Source organism: Haliaeetus albicilla, chromosome 25 (genome assembly GCF_947461875.1).
Source record: "Haliaeetus albicilla chromosome 25, bHalAlb1.1, whole genome shotgun sequence".
Classification (NCBI taxonomy): domain Eukaryota; kingdom Metazoa; phylum Chordata; class Aves; order Accipitriformes; family Accipitridae; genus Haliaeetus; species Haliaeetus albicilla.
The window spans coordinates 21,425,391-21,448,675 of NC_091507.1; the positions used below are offsets into that span (position 1 = coordinate 21,425,391).

At 39.6% G+C, this 23,285-nt stretch overlaps 2 protein-coding genes across 9 annotated transcripts in view; one reads left to right on the plus strand and one right to left on the minus strand.

Moving 5' to 3' along the window:
- The window catches only part of TMCO3 (transmembrane and coiled-coil domains 3), a 35,766-nt gene extending 22,929 nt beyond the window's left edge, over positions 1–12,837 (minus strand). Inside the window, exons 1-5 of the mRNA XM_069770208.1 lie at positions 12,641–12,837; positions 12,207–12,314; positions 9,282–9,824; positions 4,452–4,631; positions 550–741 (exon numbers count right to left, since the gene is read on the minus strand). Of these exons, the coding sequence (XP_069626309.1) occupies positions 550–741; positions 4,452–4,631; positions 9,282–9,728 (819 nt within the window). The 5' untranslated portion in view covers positions 9,729–9,824; positions 12,207–12,314; positions 12,641–12,837. The remainder of the gene's footprint in view (positions 1–549; positions 742–4,451; positions 4,632–9,281; positions 9,825–12,206; positions 12,315–12,640) is intronic.
- A 183-nt stretch (positions 12,838–13,020) lies between these two features.
- DCUN1D2 (defective in cullin neddylation 1 domain containing 2) overlaps positions 13,021–23,285 on the plus strand; it is a 28,792-nt gene continuing 18,527 nt past the window's right edge. For 3 of the 8 annotated variants that reach the window (XR_011322113.1, XR_011322112.1, XR_011322114.1), the window contains exons 1-5: positions 13,021–13,171; positions 15,777–15,993; positions 16,665–16,742; positions 19,190–19,358; positions 22,054–22,184. Coding sequence is in view for 5 of the 8 variants with exons in the window: in XM_069770210.1 (XP_069626311.1) it covers positions 13,169–13,171; positions 15,777–15,993; positions 16,665–16,742; positions 19,190–19,358; positions 22,054–22,184 (598 nt within the window). In the remaining 3 variants the exon portion in view is untranslated. Of the gene's footprint in view, positions 13,172–13,529; positions 13,711–15,596; positions 15,994–16,664; positions 16,743–19,189; positions 19,359–22,053; positions 22,185–23,285 lie in introns of those variants that run through there. The other 5 variants (XM_069770214.1, XM_069770211.1, XM_069770210.1 and 2 more) reach the window with 5 other exon arrangements.

A 23,285-nucleotide genomic window follows, 5' to 3' on the forward strand; every position in this document is an offset into this window, starting at 1 on the left:
ATAGGAAGCAGACAGTTTCCTGGGCAATTGTGAGGGGAATGACACTTTGCATTAAAACAAATGGTGAAACAGATCCATTTCAGTTTCTTTATTAAAAAAAATTAAAAAAATCCCAATCCAGTTATTCTTCATGAAGCACAAATACAATAAAAAACATCTCCATGTATTTTCCAGCATCCCCTTTTTCATCACAAGACATGAACAGATAAATGCTCTCTAGTAACAATATGCAAGTGGCTTATCAGGCACAGCAGTAGCTTGCTTTAACACTGCGCCGTCCGAGAGAAGGGATGTTGCCCCAAAGGTGCAACAGGGTAAATCAAAAAAACAGGATTAATGCGGCATCACAATCAGTCTTGTGAAGACTGTGCTAGGATTATGGAACACATTGGCCAGATCACCAGTAGACAGGGAATCATGAATGCTAGGGTAACTTTAAAGGGACAAATGCTGAAACTATATTCCATCCAACTAAGCAGTACTGGCATGCAAACTAGTGGGACTAAATCTTAGCAAAACAAATGACAAGAATGTCTCTAAAATTATTACCTTTATGAAATGATGATCAGCACGAGGAATGGTTGAATCTCTGGGCTTGGTAAGGATATACTGATTGTTCTGGGAATCAATAAGCATACTAAGACCTAAATCATCCTCTACTTCTCTTTTTGAAGCATTTCTTTTGGAGTTGGCTTCATCTTCTTCCACCCTTAAAACTGCTTCAAAGTTTACACCTCTTACCTTTAAGAAAATGAAAGCAAATAACAAAAAAAAAAAGGGGGGGGGGGGTGTCAATGAAGCATAGAGTACAAAGGGAAAGACTAATAGCTGTGCTTGAAGTTGCTCCAGAATTTGTTGACACTGACTAAAAATACTGCAGTTTCTTCTCAGAGAATTCTTTCAGTCTCTTTATCAAAACCTGATGTCCATAACTGAAAAGGCTATAATTTGCTCTACATTTTCAAAACAAGGGGTTTTCCAGACCTCTTTAGCCAAGCTGTCCAACCAAAAAATACAGGGATAGGATTCAAAGCTGTACAATTCCAATTCAGTATTTTCAATTGCATCTAATCTGACACTTTAAAAAAAAAAAGCTTTATTGCATTTAAAACACAAAAGGTTGGATTGAAATGTAATGTTTTGTTCCCTTGAACAAAAACAATTAGAGATTACAAAGTCATATTCAGTTCACAAAATCTGAGATAACGACTGCATTCAAAGTCAAGAAAAAGTCACTGTCCTGTAAATTTGAAGGAGTGAGGATAAGAACTGTTTCTACCTAGCTCTATCTTCAGTGCCTGTAATTACAGAGTGGAAGACACTAGGATGACTTCATTATTCACTGTATTTTAAATAATGTAGATTTTACCCATTTTCAGAAACAGTTAAGGGTGTTACTTCTTTTAGACTCCAGTAAAGAGAGTAGGCTGTTGTCATTCCAATGACTGACTACAAAACATTCAACTTTTCTGGATTGCCGTATTTTGCCAAAGCAACTCCCCAATTTAACGAAGAAATGCATTCACGTAAGCCATCTATAAAACAGCCTCCTATTTTTCTTTGCTGATTCCTCAGCACATTTCCCCAAACTGTTCAGATAAATATTGCATTTTCAGTATTTAATATTTAACCTGCAATTTTTATCCTTTTCTTCCACTCCTGTGTGTGTATAATTAAATAAGAAAACTTTTATCGTGGGAATGACTTCTTCCCCTGGTTTTGTACATCACACAATATGATGGGCCTCTAAAGAACTGGAAGTTCTGAAGAAGAATCAGACAGAGGGGAAAAAAAGCAATTTGAAACAAATTATGAAGTTTGCAGAATTATTTAGAAGCGTAAAATAGCTGCTTCAAACATCAGTATTCTTAGCTGTTGGAGTGAGAAGCTGATGACCATTTTCTTTTTATGCATTATGAAAGTTGTCTTTTCACCCTTTTTTGCCCAAAAGCTGTCTTTTTATATCTATTTTGCCTTTACTTCCCTAAGCTCCCCACTTACCAGGCTATTTTGCATTCCAGAATGAGGTGTCCATTGCCAAGTCTAAAAGACCAAACCATGTTTTCATGTTTTCAGCTGACGGGAGAAAGCAGTAGTTGCATGCCATGTAGATGCAAACTATTCTCACAGTATTGGAGCAAAGAAAGACTTCCCTACAGTCAGCAAACATGAAGAACTGTTTCTAATCAGAATACACAATAAGTGCCCAATCCTACTGTTTTTTCTGTCATCTTTGCTCTTGACTGCCTCTCCCACACCCTTGTTGCTACTCCAGGGATACTAAAAGAGAGCTTAGAGCTTACTGTTAAACATTGGCTCTGCAATATAAAACATACTTTACACTGACTTTCACATTGGAATTATTTCACTGTTCACTGCAGTGTCTCCATCTTGCAGATGACAATTACTTTGCCTAAAAAACAATATGCTGATAAGCCAACATCTGTTCTATTATCTTCTTGGGAATTTAATGTTACAACATCAGCGATAGTGTTCACTAAGCAAAATTATCTTACAAAATACATCAGCAGTGAAGCATCTACTTTGAAGCTCTGGAATTCCGAATTCATAGAGTTTGGTTTATGTTCCTTTGTACTTGGTAGCTTGTGTGTCTGGAATCTAACCAAACTTCTCTGCATCAAAACTAAAAATGTATCAAAGATCATATAAAAGCAATGCAACTGGATAAATACATTCCTCATCTAGTAGAGTTCACAGTCTAGGTCAGAAACAATATTAGGAAAAGCAGTAAGATGCTTATAAGATTAAGACAACTACGAAAAACAATCTGGTTTTTTCTGTGTAATATATGTTAAAAAAATCTTACATTGTGTGGATATTATGGTGTATTTTTACTTTTACAAAAGAAAAGGGAACTGATAAGACAGACTATGCTAGAAGAGTGAGAGTAGATGGCACAGGTTCAGATGAGCTTTTAAATACTAATAAATTTGAGAACATAACGAGAGAAAATAGTTATTTTCAGGATTTTATTTCCTAAAACACCAATTCCTGAAAGCAGGTTGTACGTAACAGAATATGGTATGCTAATACTCTTGTCTTGCATTATTAAGTGGGTTGGGTCAGTTTTGGGGGTTTTTTGGTTTTTTTCCATTTTTACCTACTACACTTCTCTATTTGATTATATTTTAATAGAAGCTTTTGTATCTTTATCAGATTACTGATGATTCTATTAGAGCTTCTTTGTTCTAACGTTCCAGTGTTCTAGCCTAAGAGAAAAAACACTAGATATTCTTTGCAAAGATGGAGATGTAAACAGTCCTCCAGGTTGCATTTCATGATTCCTTTTCTTTCATGAATAGAGATACAAGCAGAAAACCAACGAGATACACTGGAGAAAAAGGATGCGGTAGCATTTTGCCAATTAACAGGTGTAGCAGAAGAAACCTCATTCCTGGTCCCTTCAAACGTGCCGTCATACCCCAGCAGAACAGAAGAGGGCACTCCAGCTAGCTTGTCCCTTCCCCGCTCTTGGTCCTGCTAGGTCGGATTCCCACTGGATACAATTGCTGCGGTCTAGCGTATACAAAATAAAAAGCTGCTTGCACTTTTTCTCAATACGACTACAAAAAAATGGCCTGGCGCTCTACTGCAGAGCAACTGTTTTTCCTCCTTAGCAGAATTCAAGAGCTATGCTCGCCTCAGATCAACAAAAACCTTTCAAGAGCAAAAGCCAAATAAAATGGCAACCCACGTTTACACAAACAGGACCAATTTAGAGAGTCAGTCTCTGAGGACAGCACAATGGGACGCTGGAATAAACTGACTTACTCCCAGCTCCAAATACACACAGCCTTACCTGAGGGATACTGTCCATCATGCAACATAGAAACAACGAACAATGCAAACAGGCCAGCTATGAAAAGCAGAGGAACTCAGAAGTGGAAGAAAGCAACACCACAAACAGATTTCAGGTCCTTACCTTGGACAACATATCTTTTCCCAGACTGTGAAAACTAACTGCAAGGATTCTTGTTCTCCCATAACTTTCTCAACAAAATGAAAGAGAAAAAAGCGGAGACTACGCTTAACATGGTAACTCCGTATCCTGCAAGGTCTAAATATCAGTTCCCACCACCACCACTGAGATGTCATAACTCTCATGGACTGTATCAGTGAGATGGACTACACTTGTCACTGTCAAAGTGGCAGCTGCGGGGGGGGCTTTCAGATCAAAACCACAAAAATCACTAGCAAAAAGGAATAATTATTCCTGTTTGCTCACTCCTAACAAGCAATCATTCTACCACTATTTGAAAGGGAAGCAAAAACAAATGTAGAGCCAAAAGTTTTTGGTTTTTTTTTTTTTTTAAATAGTCACTAAAATCCTAACAACTATTTAACACAAGAGAAACACGCCTACAGTGCAAATATCAACTATAAAAATAAATGCACACCAATTAAAAGACTGAGTCTAAAACATCACTTACAGATTTGTTGTCATCAAAGGCATGCTCTTCTATTTCCTCTTCCAATCTATCAGCTGCTTTCCTGACATCTTCTAGAATTTCATCAAGCATTGACAGGCTTTTGTTTTGATGCTGCATGTTCTTAAGGGCTTCAACCTGGTGTTTTTCTGCTGCTAAGAGTTCCACATATTCCATTTCTTCCTGTTGAATTTTACAACACACAGTTAAAGTGCTGGCCAGGCCTTCGAGCAGAAAAACATTTGACATAAATGTGTGCTTCTTTTGACACAAAACATCTTACGAGTGCAATTGCAAAAGCAGTATAGACTTCATAATGGTATTTGAAGATTGCTTTCTCTTGTGCCAGTTTTCATTGGGGAAAGTGGGCAAGAAATAAACAAAATATCCATCAATAGCCTTTTCTAATCCATTAAACAGTAGAGCTGCCCCAAGGTTATAATCCAGAAAATACAAGGAACTACTTTGAGGAACTCTAGGAAACATTTCAGAGCCAAGTAAAGTTTAGAGCTCAGTGCTTTAGCAGAGAAGCATAATAACCTTGAAAGCATAGCTTTACTAGCTACAGCAAACAAACAAATTGGAAGGAAAACACAATAAATCTTAATTTTATAAGCCATTTTATAAACATGGGAAGAGGTCTGTTTATGGCTTTCAGAAATTACAATAACTGTCGAGACAACTACAAAAAAATAAAAGCAGTTGGGAGAGAGTACAGATGAGCAGCCCAACACTCTAGCTGAGGTTCCTGTTTATGTCTCCCAAGAAGCATTTTTCCTATCAGAAGCAAAATACTTGACTTTGTCCATCTTTTCAGTTTGGGCCTCTTACAAACTTGCACTAATGACTTCTGAAATCCATTTCTAGGCTTCAGAAGTAAGAAAAGAAAAAATGCTGATGTGGTTTGATATGGCGTAAAAATAATTTCAGTAGCTTCCCTGATAAAGCTATGATTCGTTTCTCTTTGGACGTTTCAGGCTCAAAAAGAGAACTAAAAAGTTTTATTTACTACTGATCTAGACTGGAATTAACACTGCGCCTTCTACATGGTTACCAAGACAATGATCAAACATAATACTTTGTGTATGGACAGAGTGTAATTTGAGTTTTTTTGGAAAAAAGATGCTTCACTTTACATGCGCACATTCTTTAAAAGATGCACTGGTTGAGAGAGAGAACAACTATGAATGAGGAAACACACACGATGGCAGGCTTCTTCCTTTTAGTTAGATTCAGGATCCTGAGAATATTTAGAAGAGAGAGACCTTACATCTGTTCTTTAAAAGAGCCAATATTATTACCAAGGGTAAAAACAGACTGGGCAAAAAATACAGACAATCTCTAGGTCAGACTGAATTCCCAGAAAACACAAGTTTCTGTCTCCATTCTAGATGCCCTGCCATACCCAGTTAGAAGTCAGACAGAACATAGGTCTCCCTTAGGTTGTGTGCTTCATTTGCCTACCCCACACAGGTATCTTGGACAACCTGGGCATCTAAAATAGTCCTAAACTCCTATGTTTAAATAACTGGAGTGTCCCCTCCTCCACACGTTTGCAGGTAGACTTTTTTTCCCCTTGAACCCTGCAAGAACGTGCATATAATTTAATCAGTTCCTTGATGCCAAGACAAAAGTATGTTCAGTACAGCCTATAACCATAGCTTAACCCTTTTAAAATCCTGACAGTCAGATGAATACCTCTGGTTGTGATGAAACCACAGAATTGCTGTCTGTTGGTGTTTAGAATTACCATAGTTACACTGGCATGATGAAAATTACCCAGTTCCCAAAATAACTGGGGTTGGGAAAAATGTAACTATTAATCTGTTTGGCCGAATGTCAACTGCTTTAGTTCTTATGCAACACATAAGCAAGAGACACAGTCACTCTCACACAGCCTCAAGGAAAAACATTTCCTATCGGTTGTTCTCTAGCAAACATTGCTTGAAAGATGTAAAAAAACAGCCCCTGTATGAATTGCAGATTATATCCTCATTCAGCAACAACTTAGAACATGAGAAGGAATTGGTAAGGGTTAGATTCCTTCCCCTCGAAAATGGAACAGGTTTTGGGTGGAGGGAGCCGATCAGTCCTTTCTGTCAGCTGAGACAAACAAGCTGAACAGAGCTAGAGGTAAACTGCACAAAAATAAATAATGCTCTAATTTGCAAGAAGTTAACTTTCGCTGAATAGCAAGGTAGAAGAGCTTTGAAAAATCTGAATTTAACTGTAAGTTCCTTTAATTAATGAAGACAAAGGGTTTGGTAGCCTATTAAAGTGGCATCTCTGTTTTCACCTACAGACCAGTGTCATGGCAGTAGAGTAGGACAATCACAGAGAATGGTGTCCATGAAAAGGACAAGCTATCTCGAACAGCCTGCTACATGTTAAGCAGAAGTGCATCACAGTACAAACACTGTTCTGCAACTCAGGCTGGGATCGGAGACATCTGATCACAAGGTACATAACAAACAATCTTTTAAGCAAGGTAATACAAATAAGGACTGTGCACTAAACAGGAAATTGGAACACCTAGAAACACATCAGCAAAATGAAGTATGATGAAGTAAGACTTTGGGGCGATCCTGGTTAAGAACACAGTGGTGTTGTTGCTCTCTACTGTTTAATCAGGAATGAAAAAAGCACATTCCGAAGAGGCTGCATCTTTGCACTACTTGTGAGGGTTTTTTTCCCATTGATGTCTGAGTAGTAGGCACCCAAAAAATCCGAAGGTGATAAAAAGTAGGTAAGATTTTGTTGCTTTTTCCTGAACCTCCATACAGGTTCCTGGAGCAAAGGAAGGCAGAAGCTGTCTTCAGCGCTTCTTCCTTCCTCCCACCCAGCCCATGAATGACTCTGCTATACCTTTTTCCCAGCAGCAGAACCAGCAAGAAATGCATCGGACATGCATACATATCCCAACACTAAAGAATTCCAAATACTTCAATTCAACGGAAAAAAAATTAAGGGAAAAGTCCAGCACCCTCTACAACCATTTGTATTTTCTGTTCAATCACTGTTTAAAAAATGGAAAGGATGTCTTATCAGTACACCAACAAAGTAATCATTACATTAAAATGAAACTGGAACAAAATTGGACCTAATGTGTGTCTTCTGAAGTAAGAACAAGTCCAAAAAAAATGTATCCCGTGTAATTTTCATCTTTTTGGCCTGCATTCCCCCACCATCCTTTGCTTCAGTTTATGTAACAATTGTAAGGTTGTTTGTTGTTAGAACAACAAATATTCTCTTTAAATAATCATGTGCATGACATAAGAAGGAAGGGTGTAAAAGATTGCTCATTCAAGTGTGTATCTTGATATGATAATACAAAAAAAGCCTACACAACCCACCTCTGCAGAAGTAAAGTTTTGACAGGACACACATCTAAAACACATCATTACACACACAGGCCTCCTTTTACGAGAAAAATGAGGAAGCACCATTCTCAAGTTCAAGGATAGATTACTTCAGTATTTTACAGTAACATTGCCAAGAATTAGGTAAATAAGAAAGAAGATTCTGGACAGCTTCGCTGCTGCTATTTTAAGAGCTCTGAGGAAAAAAAAGGTGGAAAATCAAGTCATTTTCATGACAATTGCTACCATTTCTATGCACCAGAAGCTGGCTCTGCCATTAAGCACCAATATCAAAGTCACATTGAGCACTTCACTGGAACACACCTAGATCCAAGCTCCTCCCTAACCAAATCTGTCATAATTCAGTCTTTGTTTTCACTGCACAGACCACTCCAGCCTCCCAAGTCTGCATCCTAACTTCTACTTCCACCAGTCTTTCTTGCCACAATTCACTGCACACCTTTCTTGCACACCATCTCTTGTAACCTTCACCTGTTAAGATCTGCACATCTCTTACACAAATGCCCTTTAGAGATTCTCCCAGCTCAGATGCTATATCCCAATTACGTTTTTCCCCTTCTCTTGCTCCCTTGTGCAAGGGCAGCCTCTTCTTTTAGGAGACAGAAAACAAAGAAAAGTCTTAATATATTCCTCCAGTGGTTGAGGGGTAGAGTGAGGAAAAGAGCACTTTAAATACCAAATCAATTAAACGACACTTTCTCTCAAGGGGAGACTTTCAGTACACAGTCTGAGCACCACCAAATCCAGTAGACAGTAGCAGATTGTGCATACCCCAACATGACTGCATTGACATGGGAACTCAGATTTTTCATGAAGTACTTGTGCTCAACTGTTACTCATCTATGCTTTTCTTGGTAAAGTTACCTCAGCTGGCTCTTTCTTGGAAGCACTGTTTTTCAAACCTCCACTTCCCAGGCTAGGAGTGCTACCCTAAGATTAAAAACCCAGTAGTATTTTGCATGTCGATTTTACCCACATCTATACGAATACAGAAATAAAAGGCAAGAAGTCATTCTGTTTAAATTGTAGATTTTGGTTGAGCAATTCTCATTTAAAGTGGAAAAAACAGCTAGTGTTTTGCCAATTTATGGCATTATTTCCACTCTGATAATCCCACTGGCTTATCTACTGCAACTGTGCTGTGTGCACTGACTCACTTCTTGTACTCCCTTCCCTTTAACATAATATTTGCCATAGGTCTTATGATTATGCTTAGCTTTGTTTTGAAATAAGAACTATTCACTACTAGTAAGTTTTAAACTCTACATCAGAATTACTTCTAATTTTACTTATGAGAACAAATACTTAATTCAAAAACCATTTTAAACAGCAAAACACTGCAAGTTTCATGTAGATCCACTTTTTAATAAAAACAGACTTAGACCGCAGAATAATAAAATTAAAATAACAAGTAGAATATTAATACTCTAGTAATAAACATGGGGGAACTAACCTTAATTGCAGCTTCTCTCAAGGCTTCCAGTCTCTGTCTGCTGCTTTCTTTCATATTTACAACATCTTTGTAATCACCCTGTAGAGCTCTCTGGAGGCCATGGATTGCTTGAAAGACCGAGTTTTCACTTTCATTTAGCTCCTTTTGGAAAATTTCAAAGGTATGCACCTGAAAAAGTTTCTCTTCGTCTGACAGTCCTGCATCCTTCTCAACTGCTCTTATAGCATTTTTTAATTTGTTGAGAACAACGTTCTTTTGGCGAAGAAGACCAGATAGTTTTCTGCAGCTCTCCAACACCCACTGCTTTCTCTGAGTGATAACAGCTCCTTTCCCACGGTGCAGCTTTATTGCATGCTTTACTACATCTTCATGTTCTGCAGGATTTGCTAACTGACCACAAGGCAGTGAAACCAACGTCCATAGGAAAATAAATCCAGTCACCTTCATTCTTCACTTTTTACTGCTGTTGGAAGAAACTGATAATCCACAAGTGCTCAAAGCTTTCTGCTACATGGTTTCTGCATCTCCAGTTCGCATACCATGCTGCAAGATAGTACCAATCAGTGATCAAATACGATAATGTTGGGCCATTAGGTCAAACGAACGTAGAAAACAAACCTAAGAATGCATCGTACACTATGATCTTTAACGGCATGCATACAGTCTCCTTCAGTCAACAGTTATCAAAACCAAGAAACAGCCCAAGGTTATTGATAGATTTTTGTTTTCCCCTTGACTATTTTCTAGGTATCATCTTGTTTTAAAAACACTGAATGGAAAGCTTAGTCATTTCACATGGTAGTCACCTGCATTCTTACATGAGAGAAAAGCCATTAAAAATATTAAGCCACGATGCCATAGGCTGTACTTCAACCTAGCACCAGAACTCCTTATTCTTATCAGTAAACCCCTTGTATTCTTTCAAACCTATCCTGAAAAATTGTATCATAATCATTTGTTATTTATACAGCCTCAGAAGCATTAACACACTCAAGTATACAAAATGTAGTGAAAAAAAGCTTAACTGAAACAGATTACATTATAAATCATACTTGTGAAAGAAACACTTCTACAGTAAAGAAATAACAGCAATACTTCCTAGACTTCTCCGCACTACTAGTTTGGATCAAAGACCTTCACCTGAAAGGCTGCATGGCCTTGAGGCATTTTACTTCAAAGCTAATTATTGATCCTCATGATTTTAAAATAGTTATAAGAACACTAAAAGTAAAATCAATTCATTCATAAGTTCATTTCCCAGAAGCTACTTGAAGATCTACATTTAAACTGCTGTATTTGCTTTTACCACCAAGGAGGATAGAATTTAGAAACTAAGAACAAATTTACTTCCCTCAGACCCTACAGGACAACACTGGCATTATTGTAAAATAACAAAGTTACATTTTCTTAGAAAAAAACCCAGACAAACACAAAAACCCACCAAAACCCCCCACATACCACAAAGCTATACATAACGATGTATAAATGCCTGTACAAAACATACATTTACCACTGAAGCATGGCATTCTAAAAATGCACAACACACACTAGATGTTAGCAGATCATCAGTAGAGCAGGTATTTCCCTAAAACTTTAGCTGCAATCTTGATCCCTGGGCCAACAGCCTTAATGAGGAACCAACATACAGACATAGTCATCTGGAAGCAGTCTGCCTAAGAGAGAATCTTCTTTCCCTATAATGCAGTAGCAGTCACAATCACAAGTATCCAAGCCAGCCATCGTCAATATATAGAATGGGAAGGGACGATGGTAAGCATGGCCATGCACTACCTTTCTTTTTAAAATGCCCTCCCATCTCTGTTTCAGAGAGAACCGAGGAAGCCTGTCTGGGTGTGTTTATTTCTTTTCAATGCATGAAATACAAGCCAAAGTATTTACAAAGTATTTAGCTATTGATAGTTGACTATGGGGTAGCGTTTAACAACATGAAGAGCTAAAACATTTAGAATTAAGAACTGACAGTGTAATTAAGGTAGCAAAAGCATATCTACCTCACTTTAATTTCAGTAAAACAATAAAGTAGAAATAATTCAGAACTTTCGATAAAGCCATGGGGTTCACTATTTTTAAGAGATTAGGAAAAAAATAACAATCCCCACCACCTGGCAAAATTCTAGAGGAATTATTTCTTCATGTATACAAAGTAATACTCTTCCTGTTTAACATGTTTGGGGAAAGAGATTTTGCTGAATATATTACAACCTATTCCTCCAAGAAAGAGAGAGGAGAAAACGCCTAGTGTATATTCAAGCCTCCATTTGCAGGGAGGTGAGTAAAAGACTCTACTGCACGTCTTAAGTGTTATGTCCAACCCCATAACTAAATTCGGAGCAGAGATTTACACTAGTGAGTTTGCCCATTGTTGCACTGTGTAAACTTACCACCGTGGTTCAGACACAGTACAGTTTTTGTTTCAGTAACAGTGTTTTTTACTTAGCTAGCAAAAACTATTTGGAAGAGTGGCACCCATGCTCAAAAGCTCTTAAGGGAATAATGACCTCACATATAAAAAATATGCGATATGCTTCACAGTGCAAATAAAGGGGGGGGGGGGGGGGGGGGACCAAAACCAACAAATCACTCCTCTCCATGCACCAGTAAGCATGAAATTAGAGGGAACTCCCGTCGTTTGGAGTGCTTTTTAAGCAGAGTTTGTTTCCAGATGGATTCCAGCTCGTCTTCCCCATTTTTCCTTCCCGAACACCCTACCGTCGCACCGGCTTTCATCAAGCTGGTACTAGACCCTGCCTCCAACGCAAGCTCTCCTCCGAAAGGCTTGCGGGTTCCTTCCACACCTACCAGTTTGCCACCGCCGCCCACCGCTTTTCTCAACCCCAGCTCCTCCTCAGCACCCCGCAAGGGGCAGCCGAGGCGGGGGCGGCTCTCGCCCCGCCACGCACCCACCTGGGAGCGATGGCAGCCGGAGGGCAGCTCCCCGCACCGCCGCCGCCTCCTCCTCCTCCTCCTCTCTTCGCGGGCCGGCTTCCGAGCGGAGCCTGCCGGTACCTCTCCCTGGGGAAGGCCGGAGGAAGGAAGGCCGGGGAGGAGAAGGGGAAGAACAGAGAATTATCGGAACGCCGGGACCACCAGCCCCTTTCCCGCCCCCTCATGGCGGCGCAGGGAGGGAGGGGGCCGCCTCACAGCCCGCCGGCAGCGGCACCCAACTTTCCGGGACCAAACCCACCGCCGCTTCCTCACAGCCCCCAACCGCCCCTCCTCGTCCACCGGCAACCACCTACCGCCCACCTCGGCGCGGCGGCTGGCCCGGCCGCTGAGGGGAAGCAGAGGGAGAGAACCGCCGGCCCCGGGGCAACGCTTCCTCCCTCCGCCCCGCTCACCTGAGGGAGGGAGGGAGGCAGCGGGAACGCGGGGGTAAGGAGACGATGGCCGCTGACGGAAGGCACCGAGGCAACCCGGTCCTTACCAACAGCCGCCCTCCCTCACCCTGCGCCCGGTTACCGGTCCGGCACCTTTAAGCGCAGAGTCGGACGGGAGCTGTAGTCCGATCGCCTCCTCCCGGCGGGTAACAGCGGATTCTCCCCCTCACACACACACACTCTCTCCTTCGCTCCCTCCCCGTTCCGGCCGTTCTGCGCGGTGCACGCCGGGAGGCGTAGTCACCGCTCCGGCGTAGCCCGAGCCCACCCGGCGTCGCTTCTCCCCAGGGAGGGCGGCGGTGCAGGGAAGAGAAGGAGGAGGAGGAGGAGGAGGAGGAGGAGGGAGGGCGGCAGCGGCGGGCTCCGGCCCCGCACCTCGATCCGCCGCTCCCGCCTGGTCCCTCAAGCGCGGCCGGTGAGGGGGGCCGGTGGGCGCCTGCGCGAGAGGCGGTGCCGGGCGGTGAAGTTGGGCAAAGCGCCGGTGATAAAATGGTAGGTTGTGGGAGCAAGGGGAGGGGGAAGGGAGGGAGAGAAATTGGGGAAGGGGGGGCACGACACCCTCAAACAACCCCCGGACCAGCGAGCTGAGCGTCCCGTCCCCCCCTCACACACACACACCCCCACAGGCGTTTTCCCGCCGCTTCTCTCCCTCAGCGCCCGGTCCCGCTCCTCTCCTCAGGGCGGCGGGGGTGGGGGGGGGGGACGGGAACGGACGACAAACCCAGGGGAGAAGGGACACACACCCGGTGCGGTAGTCGTCGCCCTCCCCGGCCGGGAACGGGGAAGGTCACCGGGGGGCGGGCGGGGAAGGCTGAGGAGGAGGAGAAGGAGGAAGGGGGGGGCCGGCCGCCGCGGGTATTTCGAGCGCCGGGCAGCCGTCGCGGCGCGTACCTTTCCCTTTTTTGGGCTTCGGGCTTGCGGGGCAGGTTGCCGGAGCCCCGTGTCTTGTGTCCCCCCCCCATCTGCCGCTCCGCCTTTCGGCAGCGGGAAGGGCCCTCCCGCCGGCCGCCCTCCTCTTCCTCACCGTCCCGGTACGCGGCAGGTGCGGCGGGCGGGCCGCGGGGGGAGCGGTGCGGTACGAGTTGCCGTGCCGGGGGTGTGAGGGGAAGGGTGGGTAGGGTTGGGGGGGTGAGGAGGCAGACGGCCGGGACCGGCTCCGGTGGGACGGGTCAGGGTTCGTAGGGTCCGTGTTTCACCTTCAGCGCTTCCTTGGGCTTTGCCGGGGGGGGGTGTAATTAACGTTCCGAGAGGGATTCTAAAAGGTGACTTAATTACGTCTTGATGTGAAGTACGCCGGCGTGTTTGGGTTCCGTTAGTGAGAAGGTGTGCTTAGAAAAACGACTGCCAGACCTTCCCCCCCTGCCCCGTGGAGAGCGGACAGGTCCCACTGCTGTAGGGGTGAAGAGTAGAAGCCATACTGCGTGGCAGAGGGATAGCTTGGGTAGTCGAATGCGTTTCTTATCTCTGATTTCTTCAAATAACCTGGTGTTTCATTCTGAACCTAGAAAACACGCCCGGCGTAAGTAGACTTATAAGAGGACATGGGTTTTACTTGGGAATTGTTGTCAGAGGCCTCTGTTTCGAAGTGGTCGTCGCTAAGTTGGTTGCTGAAGAGGAGTTCTCTGTAACTGAGGAAGATCTTAGTGCAGAGAGACCCTTACAGTTAGACCTTAATGAAAATTGGGGGGGGGAGGTTGCACAGGGCTTGCAGTCAAAGGATTATTGAGTATTTTCTTAACAAAATACGTTGTACTTATTTTTGTAGCTCTTTTCCCACTTTACGCATTTCTTCATGTGTGAAAAGAAACTTTACCCGTTTCTTCCTGTATAAAATTGAAAAAAAATCTTGTAGGAAAGACCAAAGTCCTTATCTTGTTTACACGATGTGTTTTTTGCCTCAGGACCATCTGTAGTCACGATGTCACCATCCATATGTGTACAAGAGATAACAAGCAAGCTGAGAGATGGTCCTATGTTTACTGCTTACTGATCACTGAATCAGGATTTAGTTTTTCCCCAAGTGAGACCAGTGAATTTGCCATTATACCTCATGATTTAAGCAGCAGTGAGGAACTTAGACAAATTCCTCAGCTTAATTGTTGGCCCAGAACATGTGTTAAGTATGGCTTAACAAAATTGGAAAGTATCGGAATATAATAAAAACCAGAGTTTGATTTAAGCCATCTCCTTCTTCTTCCAATTTCATGTAAAGAATAATGTTGAACTATGTTAATAGCAAATTTGATCCCTATAAAATCCCTGTTCCCACCTCTTGGGTGTTCCAGAGGTTTAGGGATGTTGTGTCGATAGGGGTTGCTGTAATTAGTTGCCATAAAGAGAAACATCTTATTGGTTCCTGTATACCACTATAATAGGCCGTTTTGTTGTTTAATGTATGAATAGTAGAAACATAATTTTCAGAGCTAATTAAAGTTTTAGATCACATTTACAGCAACTTTATAGTCTCATCGTAACATTCAGCAAATCTCTGACATGTCTGCTTTATCTATTTTCTTTTTGTCTTGTGTGTTCTGTTGGCAATGGTTTCTAACATAAAAATGTGATAAATGCTTCTGCCTTTTTCAGCTGATCACTTAAAATGATTAAACTTTGCATTGTTCGTTGTTGCTAGGAAAATATTAGGAAAACCGTTGAGCGGGTTTTTTCCATGTATGAAGGACTTACACAGAATCTGAGAATCTAGAAGTTGTGCCTTTGCAATTTCTTGTTTGTATAACCGTTAGGCATATTTTCAGAAGATAACCATATTGTTGTATGACGAAACTTGTGTTTACTGCTGTTACAGAACAGAAAAACTTCTGCATATGTGAGCAATAAAGCAGAAATACAAATTTATTACTGCCAGAATATGTGCTGCTAAAAATGTGTATATAGATGCTGTCATTTCAATTTTCAGAAGAAAATGCTGTCTTTTTAACTGCAGAAGAACAAGGCTTTGTCTTCCTGTAATTCTGAAGTGAAAGTTGTCATCAACAAGAAAACTAAAAGCTTTTAAAGATAGGCATTAGTAGTAGAATGCTGAAACAAACTTCTGGATTAGCTTCATTGGCTTTCCTGCTTCTTTTGCATCCCAAAGCATAAGCTTAAATCGTCTCAGAAGGACAAGGTCCGCCAGTTTATGGCATTTACCCAGGCTGGTGAAAGGACTGCTATATACTGCTTAATGCAGAATGAATGGAAACTAGAAGTGGCAACAGACAACTACTTCCAGAATCCAGACTTGTACTACAAAGAATCCATGAAAAATTCAGTAGACAGGAAGAAATTAGAACAACTGTATAATCGATACAAAGGTAAGGCTTGGGTTTTTTTCTTTTTGTTGTGGGTTTTGGTTTTTTTCTAATTACTTTGTTTGGGTGGTACTTCTGCTTTTCTCTCTGCCATTCTTAAGGACTTCTAAGGAAAGATTGCTAGCTTCTGCTTCTCACTCTGTGTTTGCAGTAGCGAGATAAGAATGAGAAAGGTTTTAAATGCTCTTAATGTCCAGTACACAACTTCTGTAGTTATTCCTGTAGCATTTAAAGTAAATTCACAGGAGGAAATTAAACCTGTCATGAGGAAATAGTGTCAGCTACACATGGTGGAAAGAAGAGTAAAGCTTATTATGCAACTTATTTGATTTATTGCCAGTGGCTGCTACTAAATATACATATAGTGCACTTCGTGTGGCAAAATAATACATATGATTCTTATACTAATTTTGGGGGGAGTTTTGTTCAAAGATAGTAGTATATCTATACATTAAAATCAAAAATGTTTCAGATAACATTACAGCTAGGAGTCTGACAAAACAGTCGAATAAGAAAACCAAAAAAACAGTCATAGAAACTCCATCCTTATTTTACTTTTTTTGTGCTGCATATTACAGCAAAAGTGATGTGCCTGTTCAGAGAGGCTTGGAGGGAAAACCACAGGGAGGTGGATTAAAGGCGGAGTTGTTTCTTCTCCATTTTTTATTTTACAGCATTGTTGGAAAGAACAGAAAAAATAAAAGGAAAAGATAGTCATGTATGTATGATAGATAAGAATGTACATGATCCAGGTAATAGTGCTTTCTGAAATGTGGCCATCCGACATGAGGGTGTGCATTGTTCATTACGTGTTAGAGCAGATCGGGCTGGAATCATTACCAGCCCCTGCTGAGATCCACACATCTCACGTTTTAAAAAGCACTCTTAACAATTACTCAACTATCATTTTAGGTACTTTTCTAATTGCAGTATATGGCATGCTTTGTATACGCTTTATCCTGTTCTTATGATATTGTTTTCACCTTTTTTTTGTTACTGTTTACATAATGTGTTCTATTTTAAGTGTAGACATTCTTTAACATTTCATTATTATGCAGTAATGAATTGTGTAGGGACAAAGAACCAGCAACACTATAGCATTTCCTTTGCGGGGAAAAAAAACAAAAAAACCCCACCAAAACCTAGAGAACCACTTTTCTGATTTGTTTTTTATCTATATGTAAGTATATATATAAAACATATATATGCATATCAAAGTCTTTTGCTTGTTCCTTGCATGTCAGTCTTGGAGATTGCTGGGTCAAAAATATATGCAAATTTGTAAATGGTACTAAGAATATCTAAAATAAGCAAACAAACAAAAAAACCCAAACCCCACAAATGTTGTTTATTATTCATAGTTTTCTAGCAGTGGCAAACTGCACCACTTGGCTTTCATGAAAGACAGTCTAGTCAGTTTTATGTCCGTGTTTTGGGTAGCAGCACACCTTTGCAGTTCTAGCACTTTAACACTTTCAGTAAAATTGTAAACTTGAACAAAACCTTCACAAGATTTGAGAGAAAACAATAAAAGTTTTGGTTAAACACCTTTCCTTTTTTCATATGTAGCTTAAACCTGAGTCATTGGCCTCACAACAACAAGGAATTCTTTTGTCCTACACGGCCTATAGAATGCTACATACATTGCACTATATTTGAAATCTGAGAGCAGAGGTCTTTCATTTTCTGTGTTGTCTTTCTGTTAGTTTTCTTATCTGTTTATCCAGCAACTCTGTCAAAACAACAATTTCATTCTTGTTCCTAGTTACCTGGATGATGTGAAACATGATAAGGATGAAGCAGTCCTTGTTGAAATCCATCAGAATTTTTCCACCGATTTCAACACTAGTGCACTTTTTGCCTTCAGTTCTTCAATTACTCCCTAAATATACAAGAAATGCATTTTACATGTCTTAGAACTAGATCTGGCATATAATAGAATAGATATGTTTACTTGTTATTCCTGCTCAAAGGTCCCTGAATTATACCACAGATGTAATTCTTTGTTTAATGGGTATAAGTTTTTGTTTGCTAAATTAACTTCCTCTCTGCATTTTAGCATTTCTTCCACCATAGTATTGGCTGGAAAAGTGGAAGAGATCTTAGCTTAACACCCCAAAAAAATAAAAAAAAAGAAAGTTTTCTTTAGACTTGATTTTTTTTATCATCTCATTGGATAAGGACTTATTAGCACAGTTGAAAAACTTACCAGTTTGAGGAGTTAAATTTACTCAAGGGATACTTTTCTGATACTGAAATGTATCAAAAGCTGGGAAAGACAGTTTTGTAGTTTGTAAACTGTTAAGCTTTGAAAACTAAAGATGGTTTGGATCTGAGGGGTTTTTTCTTCATTTTTTTTGTTTGTTTTTTATTTTTTCCCTCCAATTATTTAAGTTTACATGCAGGGGTGTTTGTTTGGGGGTTTTTTGGGGGGTTGGTTGGTTTTTTTTTTTTGAGAGAGAGAATTTCATTACAGTTCATTACATTAGGATTGTCACAATGACATCTCCGCTGACATGGGTAGTTACCAAGTGTTGTTCTGACATTCAAAAAGGTGGTAAACTTAGTACTACTGAAACATAATGTTTCCTAAGTTGTATTGTTTAGCTTAAGACCCTGTTATGCTAAGGCATTGTTTGAGCAATGTTTTGATGATTTCCTTGACTTATAATTAAAAACCAAAAATGTTTGAGTTAATTGTGGTCTTTAAACAGTTATAGTGGATTCCCATATATCCCTATCAGGAAAAAAATCTGTGGGCTCACTTGGTAGGTGTGTTTTTGTTGGTTTTCAGGGGTGTTTGGTTTTGGTTTTTTTTTCCTTTAAAGTTTAATATGTGCTAAACAATAAATATATTGTATATTTTGATGTGTTTATCAGCCTTGCTGGTTTTGGATGTAGTCAGGCATCTCCTCAGTTAATTCAGATCTTTCACAGAGCATTGTGGAAAGAAGACAAAACTATTTTGTTGGCGTTAGCTGATGAATTTAGGAAAAAGTTGCAAACAAACTTCTAGGGAAGTTTGCAGAATACTTTATTTACAGATAGTCTTCGAGGTACTTCTAAAATTAACTAGATTTCAAGTGAAGACATTTGTGAAGCTTATGTGTTATGCAGCATATCAAAGCTGTGCAGGTGATTATTTGTAAATATTTTTTGTAAATAATTACAATTCCCCTCTTTATATTTTGAACTGCAGACCCACAAGATGAAAATAAAATTGGCATTGATGGGATTCAACAGTTCTGTGATGATTTAAGCCTGGACCCAGCCAGTATCAGTGTTCTGGTTGTAGCCTGGAAGTTCAGGGCAGCTACTCAATGTGAATTCAGTAAAAAGGAATTTGTTGATGGCATGACAGAGTTGGGGTGAGTATCTGTTTCTGCATAGTTCAAAATGTAAGGCCTGAGCTAGGTTTACATTTAAAATTTTTCTAATTGAATTAAGTGTGAACCTTCAAAAAGCTGGTAATGCTAGTGCCACCTTAACAGGTGCTAAATGGCTGTAGTGGCCCATATTTTTTGAATTGTTGCTTTACTGCAAAGCCTTAACAATGACCACAGTAAGGGTGAAGCAAAATAATTCCTACCTGTACAGCAAGGAAAACAGACAGATATGCTGATCTTTTCATGTAATTCATATGAACACATGCATGGTTATGTTAAGGCTTTGAGTTGGACCATGTGCTATTAAAAGCTGAACGTCACTGGAGATGTATGAAGGAAAAAAAAAAAATTCAGTCAGTGTTGAAGCAGAAAAGAAACAGGAAAGCAGAGAAGAACCTTCAATTCTTTCCCTTTACCTTATCACCACCAAATGCAACTTTTTTTCTTTCTACCAGTTTTACAAACCATGGTTTTCTCTTATTGCCTTGTTTACTAGATACTTAATTTGTACAAAGTATCTATAAGAAATTGAAATAAAAACGAGGGTATTGGTTGTAGAAAAGATTGTTTAGTCTGACTGTGATGTAACTGATAAAAATTTTTTTTCCTTCCTGGATTATGGAGCTGTTCTGGATAATAGACTTTGAGGTTAAACCACGTTGCCTCTGTTTAGCAATAAAGTCAAGCACTTATCACCATAAAATAATATTTTGTGTATATCTTCTCCTTGGAAGAGATGCAGTATTTCTACTATACAGAGGTGTCAAAATGGTTTTGTTGCTTTTTTTTTTTAAAAACAGATTGCAGTGGATAGGTGGAGAACTACAGTTAATTAGTTGTGCATATTTTTTTGTAGCTAAATAATTTCATTTGATCTTAGAATGGCACCTTACCAATACCTTTCTATAGTAGACCAACTTCTCGCAAATGTGGTTGTTGTTTCTTGAGCAGGGGTCCTAGCAGTCTATTGTTACTGACCTCATCGGTTATTGACTTCTTTCTAAGCTTTCCTTTTTAGGTAAGGGTATTCAGAAATTGTGATGAAATAACTTTTGATATCATCTGAAGTGCACTGCTTTATTTTGTCCCTTTGGGTAGAGACTGTAAGAATAATTATGATTTTCTAGCCATGGAGAGCAATCAAGTGCTCATGCTGTTGTATTAAAGGCTGCCAGCATTATTTGATACAACTGATTGAAAAGGTTTTGCTAAACCACCTGTGGCTTCTGGCTTGGATTTTGTTTCGTAACTTTATTGTCACGTTGCTCCTGTGTCCTCATGACTGTCTCTGATACAGTTCCACAGACGTCTGTGATTGTTATCTCTTTCTGCTCAACACACAATATTGTGTTCTTGGGAGCATAAACTGATCATACCTGCTTGCCCTGGTATAGTGCTTATTGAGGATTTGGAATGATCTTGTTACATACTGGAGGTGCAGTGTCTGTGGTTTTTAGCACTGAACATAGGTGAAGATTTGAATGAAAAGAAATTCCCTGAGGCTTAGTTCATATGGCACCTTTAGAATACATATGGGAAGGTGTGATATTTGTCCCTGTTGTTAACTAGATCAAGTCCTGGTGAAAATGAAGTTCTCAGTTGAAGACTGTTGGCAGAATTCTTTGTCTTTTCTCCCCCAGGTACTGCTGGAGGCCAGAAAGGTACTTATTTTTATCTGTACCATGCAAGACAGTTAAAACTGCATCTGCATCTTACAGATTTTGCTATAATTATCCATCCTTTAATAAAATTATTCTTGAATCTTTAGAATAAAAACAAACATTTAACTACTGAGAACTTTCAAATGCGAGATGTTAGTTATGGTAGCTGCTTCTTTGAAACCTGTTTCCTTCACTTTGAGTTTCTAGGTACAGTTCAAAATATTGGTAATATCCTATAAACCTTGGATATTCATTTGGTTCCTTGGCATGAGGGAAACCCTTTTTCTTTTAAAATTGCTTCTCATCAGCTCAGGTGCTTTCACTGAAAATGCTCTAGTCTTGTGTTATTAAGGGATGTGTTTCTACTAGAATCTCAGTAACTTGATTCTATCTTAGCTTACCTGTGCCAGGCTGTTAAATGGCTTGTCAGCCTTCAAGCTATTGTCAAAGGGTCATTTTTTTTTCCTAGGTTTTCTCTGCAAGTGTTCAATGAAGGGTAGAGGATGACTGCAAATCATAGTTCATTTTGTTGGAAAGTCCCCTAATGTTAAGGTTGACTGTAAACATAGTATGCAGCTCTTCATTTAGCTTGAGCAGAGGGAATAAATAATGTCTATCTAGATTAAAGCAAAAACCCACACCCTTGTGTTACAACAGCTATAAAAAGGGAAAGGATATCAGATTTCAGTGAGGTTTATATGTTCTTAAAGAACAGAGTAGCATCTATAGTTTGAGTTCATAAACTCATGAAGAGACTGAGAAAAGAAGTTAAACCACTAAATCCTGTTGGGGTTGTGTACTTAATGGATGCCTATATATAATGTTCCACTTAAAATTGTTTAGTAAAGACATATGAGTGTTTATATTTTTAAGAAAGCTATCCAGAAAGATACTTTGTTTTTATCTTAACTACTGTTTTATTTTGGTCTGAAACTAAACCTTAAAAAATAAAAAAAGAAAAAAAAAGTAAAGATAAATCTTAAATATTTACAAATAATGTAACTTCTTTTGAACAGGTGTGACACCACAGAAAAACTAAAAGCTTTATTGCCAAGATTGGAACAAGAGCTAAAGGATCCAATGAAGTTCAAAGACTTTTATCAGTTTACTTTTAACTTTGCTAAAAACCCTGGACAAAAAGGTCTAGGTAAGTAGAAAAAAATCGAGAAAATATCTACAGTGAAGTCAATTCCAAATTCTTCCAATAATACAGTTTTCTCATTGATGATTGTATAGTAAATTCATTATTGATTTCTTTCACTGACTTCTCTTTCCCATCTTCTTTCAATTAATCTCTTCTTTAATGTCCCCTTGGTACAGATAATTTAATGGGGTTCTCTGCTAGTATTGACATTCTCTCTCCTCTTGTCAAAGGAAGTTCCTGCAGTTCTTAGAGACCTGTCAGAATTATTTTTTTTAAAAAGACTGAGCTGGTAAGCTCCTTGTGTTTTCCATTTTGTTCAGAACAACTGAAACAAGATGTCCATATTGGCTTACAAAGAGGGCGAAAACTCTGGGCAAAAGTTACTATTTTTCTAAGAATTTTTAGTTTTAGCTCACAGTTTTTATGTAAAGTTTAGAAAAAGAATATTATGGACTTGGTTCAAAGCTAGTGAGTAGAAACAGGTATACAGTTTATAAAGTATTAGATTATTATTCTTTATATATAAAGTTTGAGATTTGTCCTAATCTATGCTTTGTATTGCTGGAGTGAAATGGATACGTTATTTAAATTCCAATGTTTTATTCTCTTCAAATAAAAAATATAAAAAAAATTAGATGAAAAAAATTGAAATTTGATATCCTTTCTTATGTCCACTTTCAAAAGACACTGTGTAGGAAGGAGTTAAACTGGTTTGTGTGTAGAATAACACCGTACCATCATCACTGTTCTCTTTGTGCTGTGGGTAAGAGGAAGTGGGGTTTTTTTAGCATAGCCACTTTAACTGGGTGTCTATGTTACTTGGCAAGCATGTTAATATATACTTTTTTTGTAAAACTGTTGGAAGAGTAGTGAGATGGAGGAGCAGAATATTGATTTAGACCTTCTCAACCAGAGACGTCTGTTCCACATTCTTTCCTGGGAATTACTTTGAATATCTCTTGTCTTTCCCAGTGTCTTTTTTTTTTTTTTTTCTTTTTTAAACTGGGGGCAACTTTTAGCCAGTTTCCATTTTTCTTTATTTTTTTGCAGCAATTTCATTTTTCATTACATGTCACTCTTTCATGGGTCATGTGCCACCTTTCC